General features: G+C 48.3%; 1 protein-coding gene and 1 pseudogene across 1 annotated transcript; one reads left to right on the top strand and one right to left on the bottom strand.

Moving 5' to 3' along the window:
- The first annotated feature begins 1,840 nt into the window (after positions 1-1,840).
- LOC121837773 lies at positions 1,841-7,968 on the top strand. Its single transcript, XM_042293579.1, has 4 exons — positions 1,841-1,909; positions 5,515-5,638; positions 6,110-6,272; positions 7,572-7,968. The coding sequence occupies exons 1-4, from the start codon at positions 1,841-1,843 to the stop codon at positions 7,966-7,968; spliced, it is 753 nt and encodes a 250-aa protein (XP_042149513.1).
- Positions 7,969-10,462: 2,494 nt separating this feature from the next.
- On the bottom strand, positions 10,463-15,485 carry LOC121837772 (annotated as a pseudogene).
- Positions 15,486-18,183: the final 2,698 nt, after the last annotated feature.

Raw genomic sequence — 18,183 nt, 5'->3', positions numbered from 1 at the left:
GTTACACTTTTGACGCTGTTTGATTGGCTCGTCGGCTCTTAAGGTTGGCCGTGCCCCGACGGTCACTATATATTCGAATGACTTGCACGTTCCTCGATGCAGTTGTTCCGCCATTGTGCCATGGTTCCGACGTTCTAATAATCGGCACGTGGATTTCGAAAGCGATCTAAAAAAGCCGACGGCCTCAATCAAATAACGCCAGTAGCGTAACGTATACCGGATTCCAGCATCTTTCTTTGGTTTTGTCCTTTGTCGCTGACAGAAAGTGCGCCGTGACAATGTACTTTTGGTCTGTGTGTATGCGTTTGCGTCTCTTTTAGCCCTCGAGTGCGTTCTGATTTAGGACTAGACCAAGTGTGGAAATGCCGCCTACTATATTGGGAAGATCGTGATGGTGTGGACTGCGAGAAAGCACGAAATAAAGAAACAAAAGTGTACGCCACAGAGCGGAAAACTAATGTCGCTCTCTTTCTTATTTGGGGGCCAAGCATGGGGCCTGTATTTATTATCATACCTGTGTAATCAAGCGTGACGGCGTGCTCGAACGCGAACTTGTAGTTCAATCCAACGCTAGCAGCATTGCAGACCTGCACACACAAGAAGAAAAGAACAGTAACGCAGAATGATATGTGACGCGCTAACGCGGTAGTAAGAGTTAAGGCCCATTCTTACACTCTCTTAGAAAAAACGGTCGGTATATTCCCGAAGGAACGATCTTGGAACCGATGTTCCTTCGGAAAAGGAAGAACTTTCGTCCCTTAAAACAGGCGAGCTAAGTTCCACCCTCGACTACATCTTATTAAAGTTAGCCCCGAATCGCGCGAATCGAGCTCAAGAAGGGTTAATAAGGACGCTACGTCAATTGCGTGCATACGAATCCAAAACAAACTGTGTAGGCGTACCACGTACAGCGCGCGGTCATCTCACCAACGCTTTTCAATATGGCTATGGCCGATTTGGCATTTGAGCTTCAAGTTGTTCGAAGCGTGCGGTTTACTTTATATGCGAATGTCATTACCAGCTGGTCATCCGCTGGCTTTGCATCCGAGCAGCAAGCCAACTCCCAGTGATCTCGAGACATCACATTGGCTTTTCTCACGAGGGCTGGACTCGCAAGTATCTACAGACAAGGCGACATTTATGAACATCGTTCACAAGCGTGTGAGAGCGAAGCTGAATATGAAACCCGCCATGGAGGAAATTCAAATTCAGTATCAGCTGGGCATTAGAGTCCCGGGACTCACTTTTGACCAGGACGGGGGAGCCGCGAGTTGGCTGAAACAGCCAACGACGCAATGGAAAGGCGGCATGAAACTTCTGAAGTGCATCTCGAACAAATGATGGGGAGTGCAAGGAGAACTTCTACGGAGGCTATAGTCAGTGCTCTACTTTTGTCCAAAACCGTCTACGGGTACAACTACCTGAGAGTGACTGAGACTGACAAAGGCGCAGAAAAAATAAATAAAGTGCTAAACAGGGCGGCCATGAGAATAATCACTGGTCTACCAAAGTAACACAAATAGAAGACCTTCGCCAAGCAGCTCAGATCAACTTCAAAGCAAAGAAATAGCAGCGGAGATGTAAATTAGCCAAAGAAACAGGCTAGAAAAAAACCTAGCATGGGAGGAACATTCTACGAGAGCTAGGAGTAAGAACATTGCTAGTGACCAGAAACGTACCCCCGCCAAATCCGTGGGAAAATGAAGCAGTGGTAGATTTCAAGTCAGTCCCCGCAAAGAATGAAGGGACTGAACCAGCCGGCTGTAGGAACGCTGTGAGCAACATTTGGAGCTCATCGAGCTTCTCAAGAAGCAAGAAAATACAATGATAATCTACAACGATGCCGCTAGAAGCGAGGAAGAAAGAACCGGCATCGCGTGGTGCACCGAAAACTCCGGAGAGCCCAGAAGTAAGAACGTACAGAAAACCCCTCGTGCGAAGACGGCAGCACTTCTAGCAATCCTTTGGGCTGTAGAAGAAAATACCCAAAGAACTCCTTAGAGCCTGCACATTTTCAACGACTAAAACCAGCAGTGAACGAGTGCGTCAAGGCAAGCAGCAAAAATCGAACGGTACGGGAAATCAGGTCTCAAGCCGAGGAGTCTCGACTTCAAGGCGGGGTCTTAAAAATCGCATGGATCCCAGGCCACTGCGGAATACCAGGGAACTAGAGAGCTTAAGATGCCGCGAGGGTTAAACTACATATATTTTCACACTCACAACTCGACATCTGTTCCTTCGAAAGAAGTCCACACCTGGCACCAGACCCCAAAGAGGCCGAAGAGGAGGACCGAAGGGCCAGGAAGCTAAGACTGGCCTCACTCTTGCCTCCGGACGATTTCCCTGTCCCTTCTCGTTTTTAGAGATGGGAGAGGGTGTGCGTACGAAGGCTTCGAACTAAAACTGCTTTTACACCGGTGTGGCAAGCCAGGTTTCACAAACCAACGTCGCCCGAAGACGTCGGTCTGGACCCATCTTGCGAAGCGTGTGGTCAACAAGCCACATGTATGCATTTGGTCTGGAACTGCAAGGACACAGAGAAGGGAAGGCTGGGAGCCATCGCAGAATCACCGCCAAAAGTAAGGCCTTCAAGCAACACAGACCGCCCAAGCATCAATAACGCACACAGAAAAACAAATTGTCGTCACTGGTCAGTTTTATTCGCTCCTCAGGCCTCAACTCCTACATCTGATTCCCTTCCCAATTCCCACCTCCTCCCCCCTCCCTATTTTGCTAGATGGTATCAACCAACAGGCAACGACATAATCACCCTTTCTTTTTCATAAACGCATTTATTACTACGAGAGAGTCTGTATTAGCGAGGGTTTCAACTGCTCGATCGGGTTCACTTGGTCTATGGGCCGAGCTTGCAATACGAGCTGCGAGGAGGTGCCGAAAGCGTCGATCGTCTGCGAGCATCTCAGCCTTTCCGTCTGCGTTTCTATTTGCCACGCGAAACTGCAGCCTATGGGCATGTGCGACCAATGTCCGCCGGAGACGTCCGCCATTAAATTGCAAACGCTCCCATGGTTTGAGGTGTACATTCCAGGCTCTCTACGTCAGCTTACCGCCCGGTTGCGCCAATAGCAGACGACACGCAGCTGAAATAACTCTACGAACCCTCCGTTTTATTCGCTTTGTGTCTTGTGTCCAGTTAATATGTTTTATTTGGTGCGTGCGTTTTTGATTAAAGCACATTGTCCGCTTTTGGAGCCGGCGCTGAATTAGGGGAAAAGATAGCTAAGGAGGGTCGCAGCCCAAAGGCCTCATTTCCGAGAGCAGGGGGAAGGAGGCCCATTTATTCTAACGCGCTTAATACATGGAGCCACAGATAACGTAACTTTGAACTACACGTTTGAAATGAAAAAAAAAAAAAAGCATAAGAAGAGGGGTTTTTGCCTAATGTAACCTTATTTAGCCCAGGAGTCTCCAAACGTTTCGGCTCAGGGGCCGGATTGCGTATCTGTCGCAGCCTCAAGGGCCGGATAATAAATATTTCCCAAGGGAACTAACAATACTACATAAATTAAGCGAGATAAGTTTTAAATACAAGCATTTAAACTACTTAGCCAAAATCGAAATTGATGAATTGTATGGATGCATGTCGCTAATTAAGACATTACAAATAATTGTGACCTAGAAAACTCACCAGACCAATATCAAAGCGCATAAGAGCTGTGGCATATTCACAGAGGGTACCAATGAGAATGGTATTTCTGATAATAACAATATGCAATAGTTGTGACACAGAGTCTAAGCTCGATATACATGAAAAAGCAAAGCAATTTTAGCAAAGTTAGGCAGACATATGTCTGCCTAACTTGGATCAAGAAATGGAATTAATTATAATTAATTCCATTTGTTGATCCAAAGTCATTTTAGGTGTCTGCATGAGAGAGAGGGTTTGCGATGGTCGACGCCTGATTCATTTTTGCATTCGGTCGTGATCGTCTGCTATTCTACTCGACCACAACAGAAGGCGGGAGGCGCGGCGCCGGCGGAGGTATATAAAAATACTGCTACCGCTTTTATCTCGTGAGGTTTTTTCTTTATTTTAGCTCCTATTTGCCTTCCCTGGCTGTAACTTAACCTGCCGCTCCTACAGTATAAAGGGGCGGTCAATTAGACTCCAGTTGAAAGTCCCTGCAATCAGTTTCTGCGAGCGAAATTAGGCTTTTCTGTTGGAAGCAATGCAGATCTCTCCGCCATTAGGCAGGGACGCTAGGTACTTCCTTGTCCCCCTGGAGCTGGTCACGTGATGTAAAAATCCCTCCTGGCCGCAGCCGCGTCCGCGGCCGCAAGATGAGCAAACCGGCCCAGGGGAGCACGCGGGCTGACCGGCGACGAAAAGTACTCAGCAGACGAAAAAGGGAGCGGACGAGCGCTTTGCATGCTTTCGCATTCACAACTCATAAGAAGTGCTTAGGTATACATCGAGTCTTTTTTTTTTTTCTCGTGAAATTTTTGTTCCCGATGAACCACTCTAAATTCAATGATAATGAGAAGCTTTATATATACGCTTTTTGAGTACCGAGATTTTGCTATCCAGCCCGTTTCTCAGGCGCGCCACCAGGTATTCGTCGAGGCCTACGAGGTGCGTCTGCTACGCGGAGAGTCATAGCCTCCTCTATACTCACAAGCACAAAGCCTGGCAGTTCGATGAGGGAGCCATAGAGTACCCGGTCGCAGATTTGGAGCGCGAGGATCTGGTAGCACAGAGCATTTCTCGGGGAGTGTATTCAGCTCACAACTTTTCCAGTGGCGAGGACCCAAAACATGGTTTTCAAACCCGCCGAGAAACGAAGCGGCAGGCCGAGGAGCGCGACAAGCACGAGCGGACATTCCATCGCTCGGGACAAGTGTGTTTCGGCGTCTCGCCGCAGCGGGGCGCCTGTTACATGGCTCTTGTCTGCCGCTCTACCTTTTCACTTTCGGCGGCCGCGCGCGTCTAGTGGCGATCTGCCAAGCTTTGGCTAAAAGAGAGTGGACCGTTCAGCGACTGCAGGGAGCTCTGAACGTGTTAGACTGAACGTGACAGTTAAACATGGCGATTTGAAGCGGCGGTATCAAGAAGAGAACCGTTCTAAAGAAGGGCCTCTGGCCGGTGTTCTTTTCAGCGTTTTTCCGCGTATGTCGCATGCTTCCTTTCTTTGTAGAGTGAGAAACGCGTACGTGCTGGGCTGTTGAGATCGCGCACTGGGTTTTGAAATAGTAAAGGCTCTGTTAAGGCCCTGTTATACTCCGACGTAACGCGTGCGCGCGTGCGAGCGCGTCACAGCGACGTCACGTCGGCGAAAACCCGACGCTCTATACTCCGGCGTCGTGTCGTAACCGACGCGACCGGCGGCGTTCGACGCCGTCTGACTGCCTCGACGCCAAAATGGAGCATGCGGTATTTCGTGCCGGCCGCGCCGGCCGCGCCGGACCAGGATGCATCACGCGCTGGCTCCCGGCAGCCCTCACGCGGGAAGCGCATGTGCCGCCATGTTCGAAGAATCCGACTCGGTCGTGAAGAAGCTCATCGAGGGAGTTCGTCTTCACCCATGTGTTTACGACACGAGGAAGCTCGAATACCGCGACACGGCCAGGAAAGACAATGCTTGGGAGGCCATCCGGGAGCTGTGCGGTCTCCCCGCAGGTAAGCTATTTCGTTGCCCCGCACATCGCGTCTGTGCTTATCGCAGTGCTGTGTTCCGCTGCTGCAGCAGACGCGATCATGTTTTGTGATTTGCTTGAAAGGTGAAACTTTATATAAAAACCTTTCACTGACCTTTCGTGGTGAACGTAGCGGTCGTGGTCGGATAAAAAGAGAGAGCGGATACGCAACGGAGTTTCTTATTGGCTAGGGATAATCCGTCGTGGTAGTTGAGGGGTGGGGGAGAGCGAGCAGCGGCTTTGCACGATCCACTTGTGCTTATAGATTGTAAAAAAAAAGAAGAATGCAATGTGTTTTAAAGAAAAGGTGTGGAGATGAAGAGAAGCGTGCGCGTAAGAGGCGGCTGGTGAACGGCGAGCGGGCCCGGCTTGGACGTGCGCCAACTGTGCTTTCGCACCTTAGTGGAGCTTTTGACAGATTGCCCAAAACCAGAGAATTTGTTTTTATTTTCAGTTGGAGACTGCCAAAAACTGTGGAAGAGGCTGCGTGACCGCTTCACGCGTGAAACCAGGGCCCTGGAACTCACGAAGCGAAGCGGCAGCGGGTTCGTCGCCAGGCACACCTGGGAATTCATGCAGGCCATGGAATTTTATAAAAACTGTGGCCGTCCTAAAAAGTGAGATTTTGAACCATTGTCGAGCGTGGTATGAGGAATTTAAGCGTTGAAACAGACTCGTGTCGTAGATTGAGTTACACATTTTGGTCACAATCCTGTTCTCGGGAATTATAAATAAAGGCCTGACGAGAGTTACGGAACCGTCAGTGAAATCGCAAAAACGTACTAGAATGCCGCTTTATTTCTTTCGATCGAACACTGGGGGCATAGCACCAGTAGCGAACGTCCGACACCAATGACCTCTTGGATGGAATAGTGGATGGAATTCTTTAATCACGTTGGACGCAGCCGCGTCTGTGTACAACGCGGCTGAGACAGGCAGGCTTTGCATTGAGCGAGCCCCCCGCACTGCTGAGAGTTTTTTTCGAGTGTGTAAAGAAGATAAATAAAAGAAACGGTCCGCCTTCATTGCCTTCTTCATATGTTCGCCGGTATCGCCACACATAACCAAAATAGCGAACAAAACAAAGGTGAAAATACTTCCCATGGCTTCAAGCAAGCTTGGCACGCTGTGCAGAATAATGCATAGCATTGTGCGTTAATTGATGAACACGTTTAATGCTGGTTAGTATTTATCCCCGATTGATTGGTCAGAAGTCAACCTTCCTGGTAGTTTACACATGCGAAACCGCGTATCTCCCAATTGAGGGATATGGTCGGATGTTCTGCAGAAATACTTCACTTGTACTTTAAAATGCGGACAGACCACCGTCATGAAAATGTTTATGTGCGTTTGTTTCTTCCCTTCCCTCACACACAAAAACAAACAAATAAAATGGCGTCGATAGGCGCAATATTTTTGTTTATTGTGCTTGCTTTATTTAGGGCGGTACAGCGTAGCTCTAATTTTACAGTGATTCAGAAATAAAACTTATACCAGTGAAAAAGCAGTGAGTGCGCAGGCAAGCTGGTGGATGTTGATCATAATGTAGAAAAACCCGAGACTGTTGTAAAAGCAGGGAAACGGTGTCGAAGAGGAAAGACAGGGGAAGAGAACGTCTTATACCAGTGTCAGACGGCGTTCTAAAGATCCTTTTCACTAAGCTCCCGTATAAAATCGGCAAACCAGCGCACGCCGTAGGGTACGGGCGCACTCAACATCGTGAGCAGGTTGGCCGATTTTATAAAGGAGCTTAGTTTAAAAGGACCTTTAGAACGTCGTCTGACACGGGGATTACTAACCTGATAAACATATTAAGACATTTTTTATTCCTTTCGAAATATCAAATATATGTGAAGCATTTTGCTCATGTGATAATGGTTTTGCTTGCTAAGTGGATTATGTTTCTGTTCCTGTAGAACGGCGTGCAACCTGGACAAAAGACCACTAGCAATGGACGCCGACGGGGATGTCGCGGCAGAAGACCTTTTTCATTTGATCCAGAGTGGCGCACCGTCGCCTTCTGAGGACAACTGCATTGATTTGGAGCAGATGGAAGTGGGCCAATCACAGCTAAATAATGATGGTGATGAGCCCGCTCTGCGTGCAACGACGGGGGTGTCGTCAGGCGCTCCGAAAAAGCGTAAAAAAAGTGGCGAATTTGAGCAGCAGCTGCTCTACCAGCTGGACAAGAAAATGACGGAAAATGAGGCTTTTGGCATGTCCAATGGTATGAGCCTGGACAGGTTGTTTAGGCCTGACGCAGCAAAGTGCAAGGCACGAATAATGGACATCATTGCAGAATATGACAACTAATTAGTTGACAAATGCTGCAATTACTTCCGTTACTGTATGTTTTTATAACAAAGCAAGAGGCTGCTGCTGTGTTTTTTTTTTAATTTTTTTTGCTTCTACTTGGAGTGACGTGACTCAAACTCCAATAAAATAATTTTATGAACAAAGTATTAAAAAAAAAAGATCCGTGCGTAATACTTTCAGCGCCCGACACCTTGTGCCACACAAGTGGAAACACCACTATAAAAAGTAAAAACACGAGTCATTGACTTTTAGTCCTACTAGACTTAATAAAATGTCTGCCTAAGCACAAAAACTTAGGTGGGAAGGCAACTTTTTGCCACAAATGCCTCAGAACAGTGAATAAAGCAACACACAATCCGATGCGAAATAATTCTTTAAAAAAGCAATACAGATAGCACAGAGTGAAAGGCAAGGCAATTTTTTTATATATAATAAGTTCTCACAATCTCGTGATGTCTATCAAAGGTAATACAAATGATCAATTGCTTCTGCAGACTGACCCACGAACAGCACCAAAAGCCGGCAACATCTCACAGACTTGTGTTTCAAATGGCTGGCATCGAAGCAATGGCTAGCTAAAATAATTGATTCTGAGTTACTTAACTTACAAGGAAACATGTTTATTGCCCGGATAGGCCCGGCATGTCTTAAAATAAATTCTCGTCGAAACAAGAAATAGTAAAAAAATAATCGCGCCCACTATTTACGTGGCGATGTGTAATTCTTGTTTTGATGGCGATGGTAAAACTATACCGTATTACAATGATGATGATTAAGATGGTGCTCTATTTCCGACTCTGCTCCCTCGTCTCACGTCTTCCCGGAGCGCGGGGAGCTACGTCTTCCCGCAGCGCTACGTCCGTGTCACTTCTTTGTCTGGTCCTCGTCTTTCCGCGCTGTTTTTAATTTCCGAAGTATGTACCAACTCGTCCAAGCCTCAACTTTAGAAAAAATAAACTCTTCGGAGTAATGGCGTATATAGAGTACACTCCTAAATTATAATCATCATTGTAAGGGAATAGTTTCTGTAGAGATAGAGAAAAAAATGCGTCTTGCGGCATACATATGTGGCAAAGAACGTTTTTTTCAACGACTATTTATTTTGAGACATGTCTGTAGTATCCAGGCAGTAAAAATTGTGTTTTATAAATTTATTGTTTTTTTAAGGAAAGGAAGAACGTTATATAGAAGTCATGCAGCGCCTTCATTTTAGGCTAGAAGAGAACTGGCTGACATAGAATGTCTTTTACCATTTAACCACTGCAGCAGGAAAAATGCATGCGAAAACAATAAACAAATCAGGTTCAAAAATGAACACTTCCAGCACAAACAAATAAGGCTGACACAAGTAGCCAAGCAAAAAAATGTGGACGCGCACAAGCCGCTCTCAAATTGTTAACAAGACTGGCAGATGCAGAATATAACACAATTTTCCACTTGCCTGCTCTAGACTGCTCTATCTGGGCATATGCCCAGATAGAGCAGTCTAGAGCAGGCAAGTGGAAAATTGTGTTATATTCTGTTTGCGAAGAAAAGTGCTAACACAGGTTCACGTATTAGCTGCGCCTAACAACTTCCAGCTGCCATGGCAGAGAGCCTTCTTCAGACATGAAATAATCTGAGATCTCATCTCTCATGTCTACGGCTGCTTGAGCAGGGCGCGTCCGGCCGCTGCAGTGCAAGTGCCAATTTGCGACACTGTCTGCCTCCACTGACCTTCCTGCACCGCCCGCCCCTGTGGCCTGTCGCCATAATCATTGGGACAGTATGCGTTATCAGACATGAGAAAGTTATGCAAACATACTGCTGCCTTTATCATGTCAGTGACAAGCTCGACGTCACCTTCGACAGTTCCAAGGAACACACGCCACCTGGAGACTAAAATGCCAAAAGCGTTCTCGACACATCGGCGCGCCCTGGAAAGACGGTAATTGAAAACCTTTTTGTTGTCATCGAGACTCCTTCCTGGGTACGGGCGCATTAAGTACGTGCTCAATGGAAAAGCAGCGTCGCCGAGTAAACAGACGGGCCACCTAGACACACCGGAGGGCAGCCCGAGAGTGTTGGCTTCAAAGTGACGTCTGATGGCACTTTCCCTGAAGAAAGAGCCATCTGACATGCGTCCCTGTGCCCCTACATCTACTAGAGTAAACCTGTAGTTGGCGTCTGCGACAGCGAGCAGGAGCAAGGAATAAAACCCTTTATAATTATAACAATCTGACCCACTGTTGTCTGGGCACTTAATAGAAAAGTGCTTCCCGTCAATGCTACCGATGGCATTCGGGAAATTCCACTTCGCACAAAACTCCTGCCGTATTCTTTCCCACTTCAACGTGGTAGGCTTTTCCAGTACCACAGGAGACAGACAGTCCCGGATGGCCGGCAAGGTTTCTCTCAGAATCCCAGAGACCGTCGAGGCGTGCATTCTGTAGCTCATGGCCAAATCCTGCATTGATCCTCCGGTAGCCAGGAATCTAGAAAAAAATTATATTCACATATTAACCTCAACCTGACGTGCTTTTGCGATGCAGGATTTTGTGATAGAAGTGTGGTATGTTCTATAAAACTGTGTTGAAAACAGATTTGTTATTGTTATGAAGCCAGTGAAGCTGTAAAATATTTTTCTACCATGCTGTTGAATGTGAAGGTGATACATTAAAAGCCGGAGCAGGGCTTGTGAAAGGACTTTTGGTATCCCCTCAGGTTTATTCGCAAGGGAATGAACAGTGATCAGTGTACAGTATTACACAATATATATATAAAGTATTGCAAACATAATAATTTTGTTAGAAAGACGAACAGATCCTATTTACCTCAACGTAACTGCGAGCCTTTCTCCAGGGGAGATTGGCCTCCTGTGGGTTGGTGCGTGGAGGAATCGGTGATACACAAAGCTCAACAGTCGATCAAATGATGCCTTGGTCATCCTGCATGAACACAATGATACAGTGACCCAACATGAACAGGTATTCCTCAGCAGAAGTTTTAGCATGGTATGATGCCTAACCTCAGCAGAGGTTAGGCATCATACCAGCCTAAGCACGTCATAATGGAGTTTCCTCCTATTGTTATGTTTTATATGGAAGCGAAGGGAAGTTCCCAGGATGGCTGTTTGATTGAGCGTGGCAGCTTACACTGCTACTATAAACAACCCTAATATATTTTTACAAGAAACAAACCTGCCCATTCTGCTGAATTTCAAAGTTGAAAGCTCGTGACACTGGTGAAGGCACTCTTGTAAGCCACTTCACTACAACGAAACGATCTCGACACTGTCCCTTGAACACAATTGTTGGCTGCTGCCATATAAGGGGGAGCAACCGATATCAGCCCGGACTTGCCAACGGAACGTCTAGCTTATGAAGCTTGGCTTCATCAGCTATATGTTCCGTCTCGGCTTGCCCTCATGAGCTTTGAACGGAACGTCTAGCTTCATCAGCTAGAGCTAGACGTTCCGTCCCACCTTGCCTTCATCAGCTTTACAGAAATAATACTGCAAACAACGCGCAGTATTTTTCGCGTCGGGAAGCTTGCGCTCCCAAACAGTACGCCGCAAGCTCGATCATTTTTTAATACTTTAATGACACCGAAATCGCCGTAAGTTCAATATCCCTTTTGAGCGTGCATTCAGTTACCTGAAATACTTGAAGTGGTATTCGGGGTCCCTCTCTCGCAGCTCCTGGACGAGGCGGTGGTATTCCCCCTAGACCGTGGCACGCGCTTGTCAAAGATGTGCCGTATGTACATTGACCGCCTACGCTTGCGGCAGAGGCGGTGCACCAACAGTGCAAGCGCGAGTTTTCGTCGGGCAAGGTACGTCCACGCCATCGCTCGAACTTGGCGCTCAAGAAGCGCGAGAAGGAACCGGAAATGGCGCACTCTCGCAGGAAGCGCGCCCTCGTGGCCAGGTTCTGCGCATGCGCCGGACCGTTCCATTAGGGTCATAGCAGAGAGGGTAAAAGAGAAAAAAAATGCACTCCCCCTCTCACCCGCATCTCCTCCGCTCCGCCGAGTGGGGTGTAGCTAGCGTGCGGCTGGCGTGCAAACTCTGTTTAAAATCGCGTCATTTTGGAACTTTCAAGCGCAGACGCGCAGATATTGGTATGCCAGTTATCGTGTAATACGATGCTAGATAAAAAGACTCACAGGGTCCAATTGCGTTGTTACCTGCGTGCAAATAAAAAAGAAAAATAGGGAAAACTGTGTCAGATTGGCCGGTCTCTTTGGCGAAAAGAAAATCCGGTTGCTGTACCTTTTTTACTATACAAAAGTTCGTACTGGTATAGGCCTTTAGCGACCGTGAGTGGAAGTCTGAAATAATAAATAAAACGTGCTCTCCTGCCGTAATACACGCAGTAGTTGAGGGTAGTACTGCCGGCTGTCTCAACTGCTATTTAAGTAACGGAAAAAATATATGCTAGTTGATCATTTACCGAAATAGAACAACAGGGAGCTATAGGCTGATTTTGGAGTAGCCACAACTATTCTAAGAACGCGAACCACTTCACAACGGCAACCACGAGCGAGAGTTCGATGTTCGGTAGAGCCCGCCGATACAGCCCAAAGATGGAGAACGGCAACCTCCCGGTTTGTCGTCTGCTAGTGGAGTCTGGCGCGTGCCCTCTCTCTCGTTTTACCCCGCCGAACCAAAGCCACCTAGAGGAGGAAGGCCGGGGCTCTCCGCGCGTGACGTCACGCTAGTCGGCCTAGGCGAAGCCGAAGCGCGCCGCGGAGCAGCGCTCAAGGGTAGCAATTACTCCAGTTTTTCGGCACAAACGCGTGTTTATTGACTCGCGCGTTAGAAATCTCGAACAAAACGGTTGTCACTGTGCATGCTAGAATATCCACATCATTGTTTTGTTAACGTGGCCAGTTTTCGTTTCTTAGATTTGTTGTTCGTTTCGACAACTTTGTCGTTGAGCTTGCGGCAAAAGTTTTTTAGTAGAATGTTTGTAGAGCACCACAACAGATGTTTCAGCACGACCTCACTCGTGTGTCCTTCTTCACACACATCGAAGTCGCAATCCTCGTCGACTAGCAAGTCCAGTGTGAGCTCCGTGACCAGCTGGCGTTGGTTGCTCATCGTTAAGAAGTCCACCCGCTTCGACATTTCCTCCACGACAACGTAGTTGTGGGCGACGGCTTTGACTGCGGTCATTGCTGGGTACAGAAGGCCTCCTCTGTCAATCTCTTTGATGAGATGATAGTGCTCATGGCCGGTGGCGGCTGTGATCGTGTGGTCTGTTGTCAGGGCATTTTTGCAGTTCTCGCACTTTAGCTTCTTCACCGTCGCGTACACCGCATATCCTGCCACATAGGCTAGAACGGGGACGATGTCTTTTATTTTTGAAAGGGAGTCTTCTGTTACTACTATGTTGTAGCTAGGGCGCGGCGCGTCTCGTCGTTTTTGCATTTCCTCCCATTTTTCATCTCTCTCTGTTTCAGAAGCTTTGCCAATCGGTGCAAGTGTGTTCTGCAGCCGAAGCTTGTTTTCTCCTTCATAAAGCTGTCGTATTGAGATATGGTATTGGGAACCTGCCAGCCGCCGGTACCTTCCGAAGCGGTCCTCTAAACAGTCCGTCTGAAATTTCCCGAGGAGGACGTAGGACAGGTTGAGTTCTTCGAAGCAGTACCTGCATATTTCGAGAAGCGCGTAAGTTGACTGGTGCAGTGCGGTATGAGTTTTGTCGGTCAATTTGCAGTTGTTTGCATTTTTCTGCCATTCGTCCAACCAGTCTAAAATGTCGTAGAGAAAATCTACCTTCTCGTCGTCTGGAGCCGGGCGCACAGGTTCTTGGAACCGATCTTTCAGCCTGCTTCCTTTGCCGGGTGTCTTTACATTGACAATTTTCCACCACGTTACTATAATCTCAATGAAAGTGGCCGTCTCCTTGAAAAACTTCAGGTTGTGTTTCTCTCCAATGGCACGGAGGGCACTGGGAAGAGAGCTGTCAAATATCTGGAGAGCAAGTTTCACGTTCTGCTTCTCAATACTCGACGGGCAAAGGGATTTCCTTGACACTTTGTATCCATAGCGCAGCAGTTGGTCACATTCCAAGTCGTAGGCAGCTTTGATGGTTTTGAACGACGCACACAGCATGCGCCGCTGGCCTTCCGTGTCAGCATGAAGCTCGGGGAACCAGAAGCATTGATCGTCTTGCTTCAGCCAATTATTGCGTATGCACTTGATTATGTGTACAGTGTCGATCACAAAAAACAGCGGCCTGTTGGGATCAGACGGATGTGGGTAGCAGAACTCGTTTGAACGACGCATCGTTGTGTCAGGCGTGTCCTGGTTGCGCGTTGTTGTACCAGGCATGTCGTGGCTGTCCATCGAGCTCTTAAAGAGAGCCATAGCCTTTCGATTCACTGCGTTGTTATCCGTTACGACGCACATCACTCGGTACCCGATTTTCTCGAGCCCGCAAATCACGTCTCTAAGCAACTTGTGCAGAAACTCGGCGTTGGCTCCGTGCACGGGTACGACGTGAGCGACTTCCTTAAATTGGCACTTGATGCTTTGCACCATAAACACGAACGCACTATTCGCTACTTCTGTGGAATTAAGTGCGACACCGACAATGCTACCTCCTTTATAATCAAAAAAACGGTTTGATGTGGACCTCGTCCACCATCAAGGTCACATAGCGTTGGTCATCGTTCAAGTCAGAGATCCTCTTTGCCATGTAGCTGAGAAAACTTGAACTTTGCTGCTCGTTTTGAGGGCTCATTCCGAACGAGGAGCATATCGATCGGATTGTCCTAGGGTGTGGCAGAACAATGCTTCCAGAGCTACGGATGTACTGGTATGCATGAGGCGATATTGTGAAAAGAATGCATGCAAACACCATAAAATCCACTGAATAACGCCTTCGCTCTTTCTTGGAAGAAATCAGCTTCAGTTGCTCGGCGAGCAGTTGGATGACCCCTGCTTGATCTTCGCTTTGCGTTGCGGGCAGCTTGTCAAGCAGAAAACGAATCGTGGCACAGATATCGTTGTGCGAGCTTTCAGAGCTTGACTCAAGATCGTTGTCCCAATTTTCGACACTTTCGAGTAGTTCTACAACTCCCCTCTTGCTGTTTGCGATTCTTGGTATGAGCAAGTTGGAGCCCAACCTTGTGACCTGAGTCTTCGCAAAATGTAGAGTTAGTGTAAGGTCAGGCTTCACGACGATCGAGTATTTTATCCAAGGGGCCTCAGTCTCAACAATGTGCACCAGAGTGAGGTGTCCATTGCCCTCAATAACATGCCAGAATGCCGATTTTACGTTTTTCAAGTGGTCGGACAAGTCCTTTATGCTGAGTATTCGGTCCGCTTCTTCCTCATTGCGAAATGAATCGATCGACTCTGCAAGCGCTCTTTCCATTGCAGAAGCCTCTTGACGCAATCGCTTGCTGTCCGGGTCTTCTCTTCTCGCATGGTGCTTCGACAAATAATCTGGACAGCCAGGGAACTTCGATGGAACTGCGCCTGGGCGAAGGCGCACCCTAGACAGCGGCGCAGTCACCGTCCTCCCGGTAACTTCGGCGACGTGAGACACCTCCCGAAGAACGTCGTCGTCGGAGAAGTGAGCTCGCACACCTATAAAGATATATACCCTTCGTATAAATAATAGCGACTTACCACTAAACGCGCTACACGTCGCCGTTATCGCCTATTCCCACAACCCTTCTATTGCTAGCCCGTCCAAATGGCGCTATGCCACTACGAATGCGAGATAAACAATTGGAAATGGGAATTCCTCACCTTCGTTCTCTGGGAAACGATCAGGTTTTCTCGGGGGATGGCGTTTATCAGGCACTCCGCAGCGCTTCATCTTTGGGGAGTCCGAACACGTGCACTTTGGGCCCCGTTTTGTAATTACCGTTACACCGAGGCACACAGCATTTGTCAGGCATGACGGAAAGAGCACTTGATCATCGCGCACAAAACGCAGAGCACTCACAAGTTGTGCGACGTTTAAAACAAGACAAACAAAGAAAACAGCCGAGACAAAACCAAGCGTCTCCGAACACGCCGAAAGAAGCCGCGGAACGTTCTGGAAAGACGCCGAAGCAAGCCGGCTCCATCTGCCGAGCCGGAACGGAACTACACCGCGGCCGAACCGTAGGCCGAGTAGCGGTGACGTAGACCCACGTGATCGCGGGAGCCCCCAGGCTTTCCTCCTCTAGGTGGCTTTGGCCGAACCCGCTGAACTTCCCGGATGTGTGGAGAGGGCGCTGCTGTCGAACAAAATGGTGCCGCCCAGAGAGCGCTAAATGGAATGGTCTAATTTTTTGACGCGCGCGGCGTGACTGACGTGACGTAGCCGACTTCGGCCAGCGTTCGCTTGCGCGCGCGTTACGTCGGAGTATAACAGAGCCTTTATACTCCGACGTAACGCGCGCGCGCGTGCGAGCGCGTCACAGCGACGTCACGTCGGCGAAAACCCGACGCTCTATAGACCTTTCCAGCGGCAGTCTCGAACGAAGCGATTTACAGCGCGCGTCCCTGGTTTTGAGAGGGTAGGTCAGTGTTGCCCGACTGCGCTGAGCTGTGGAGTTTCTCGTCAGTGGGTTGTGGCAGCCTGCGTAGGCGCACTTCCGGACGCTGGTGGAGGCTAAATTGAGGTGTTCTATTTTTCTTTTGTGTTCTATGGCGAATAGAATTTCTCGGCGTTTTTTTAAGAATGCATTGTATTATTTTTGGGAACAAAAACAAAGCAATGAAAGCTGCTTTGGTGAGTCCGTGAGCGACAGAACAAATGCAACTGGAATGTTCGTTCTATTTTATGTTGATCTCTTTACGGCACCATACACTCAGCCGTGTCAATCTACAAAGGTTTTAACCGTCTAAAGTATTTGACCACACACGATATTCCAACTGTATGCATATTCCCCACCCACAACATAAAAATCAACGAGTCTCATCAATCGAACAACATATATTGTACGTACCCCACGGTGCCGCGTTATCCCAAAAAAGACTTGAGAAAGGTCTCAAATAACACAGCATATCCAATAAAGTGTCGACGATAGTAACTTCACGACGATCGGACGGAATCCGGCGTGTTTTGGGCACATGTAGAAAGGAGCTGCTTTTTGCACAGCTTCAAAGCAAATGAACGAATGTTTCTCTTCCGTCCCCACACCTCGGACCCGACCCTATCAGCTATTTTTCGCGAAGACCCGGAACACAAGCCGGGAAGGCATTTCGGAGATTATCTCAACGGAAATAATCCTCCAAGCACGTCGAACTGCCCGTGTCGCAGGCTGCTTGACGTTCGCTCTCTTCGTTCGTTTCTTGCGAAGGCCGAGCAGGGTACGATCCCTGGTAGTCCCTGGTTCTCACAGTGGAAGATAACACACAAAGGGTAAGTATCCTAAGCAGGCAAAGAAAGTAAAAATTTTTAAGAAAAGCCGGCGAACTCCGAATGCACAATGCAGGTGGGGAGTCGCGCTGACCGGGTTTCCACAGCTCAGGCAGGTGGCAGAAATTTCTGGCTGATAGGGGTCGCTCGGATCGCAAAATGGCGGCGGCCAGAGAGCTTTTTCTGGAAAGGTCTATACACCAACTCATGTTTACAAACAAACCGGAGCGCCCCTAGCGGACGCCACCGGCGCCGCGCATGCGCGGTGGATGGTGGGCAAGAAGCCCGCCGTCGCCCATAAACAAACCATTGAATTGCGTTGTTGTCGGCGTCGGTGGGAGTCCCCATGCTCTTTTTCGCGGGAATTGTTGATTCTACGTCCTCCTAACAATATCTGACTACTTGAGCGGCTTCAGCAAAACTATCGAGGCAAAACTTTGCGTGAATAATGTGACGTGCGGCGATTCATTTCACGTGGGCTCCGCAGAATCGCGCTAAAGCCTGATTCCCACGATGAGCTTCTGCTCACTATTTTCAGTCGCGACGTCGCTCGGACTGCAAAAGCGTGGACCGTAGCTGAGATGGTGGACATCGATACTGAAAACCGCAAGTAGAATCGGGCATTACAAGTCGGTGATGGCCACTGGTAACAATGATCAACAACTTCTTGTATCTGTTTGCACTTAGCCGACTTACCCCAACCAAGCTTCAAAAGTGTTTTGAGGCCTGCACTTAGTGCTTATCGCAATTACCGGGTCAACGTTTGGTTTACGGGCCGCTGTCGTTTGAACGAGCTGACGACAAAAAGCAGCCAAGTTTGAAAGAGCAGACGACAGTTGGAACGCACGCGCAATGGAGGCAA

The sequence above is a fragment of the Ixodes scapularis genome, unplaced genomic scaffold (genome assembly GCF_016920785.2).
Source record: "Ixodes scapularis isolate PalLabHiFi unplaced genomic scaffold, ASM1692078v2 PGA_scaffold4__175_contigs__length_147842914, whole genome shotgun sequence".
NCBI classification, from domain to species: Eukaryota; Metazoa; Arthropoda; class Arachnida; order Ixodida; family Ixodidae; genus Ixodes; species Ixodes scapularis.
Note: the sequence above shows the minus strand (reverse complement) of the source record. Positions and strands in the feature narration are given on the sequence as shown.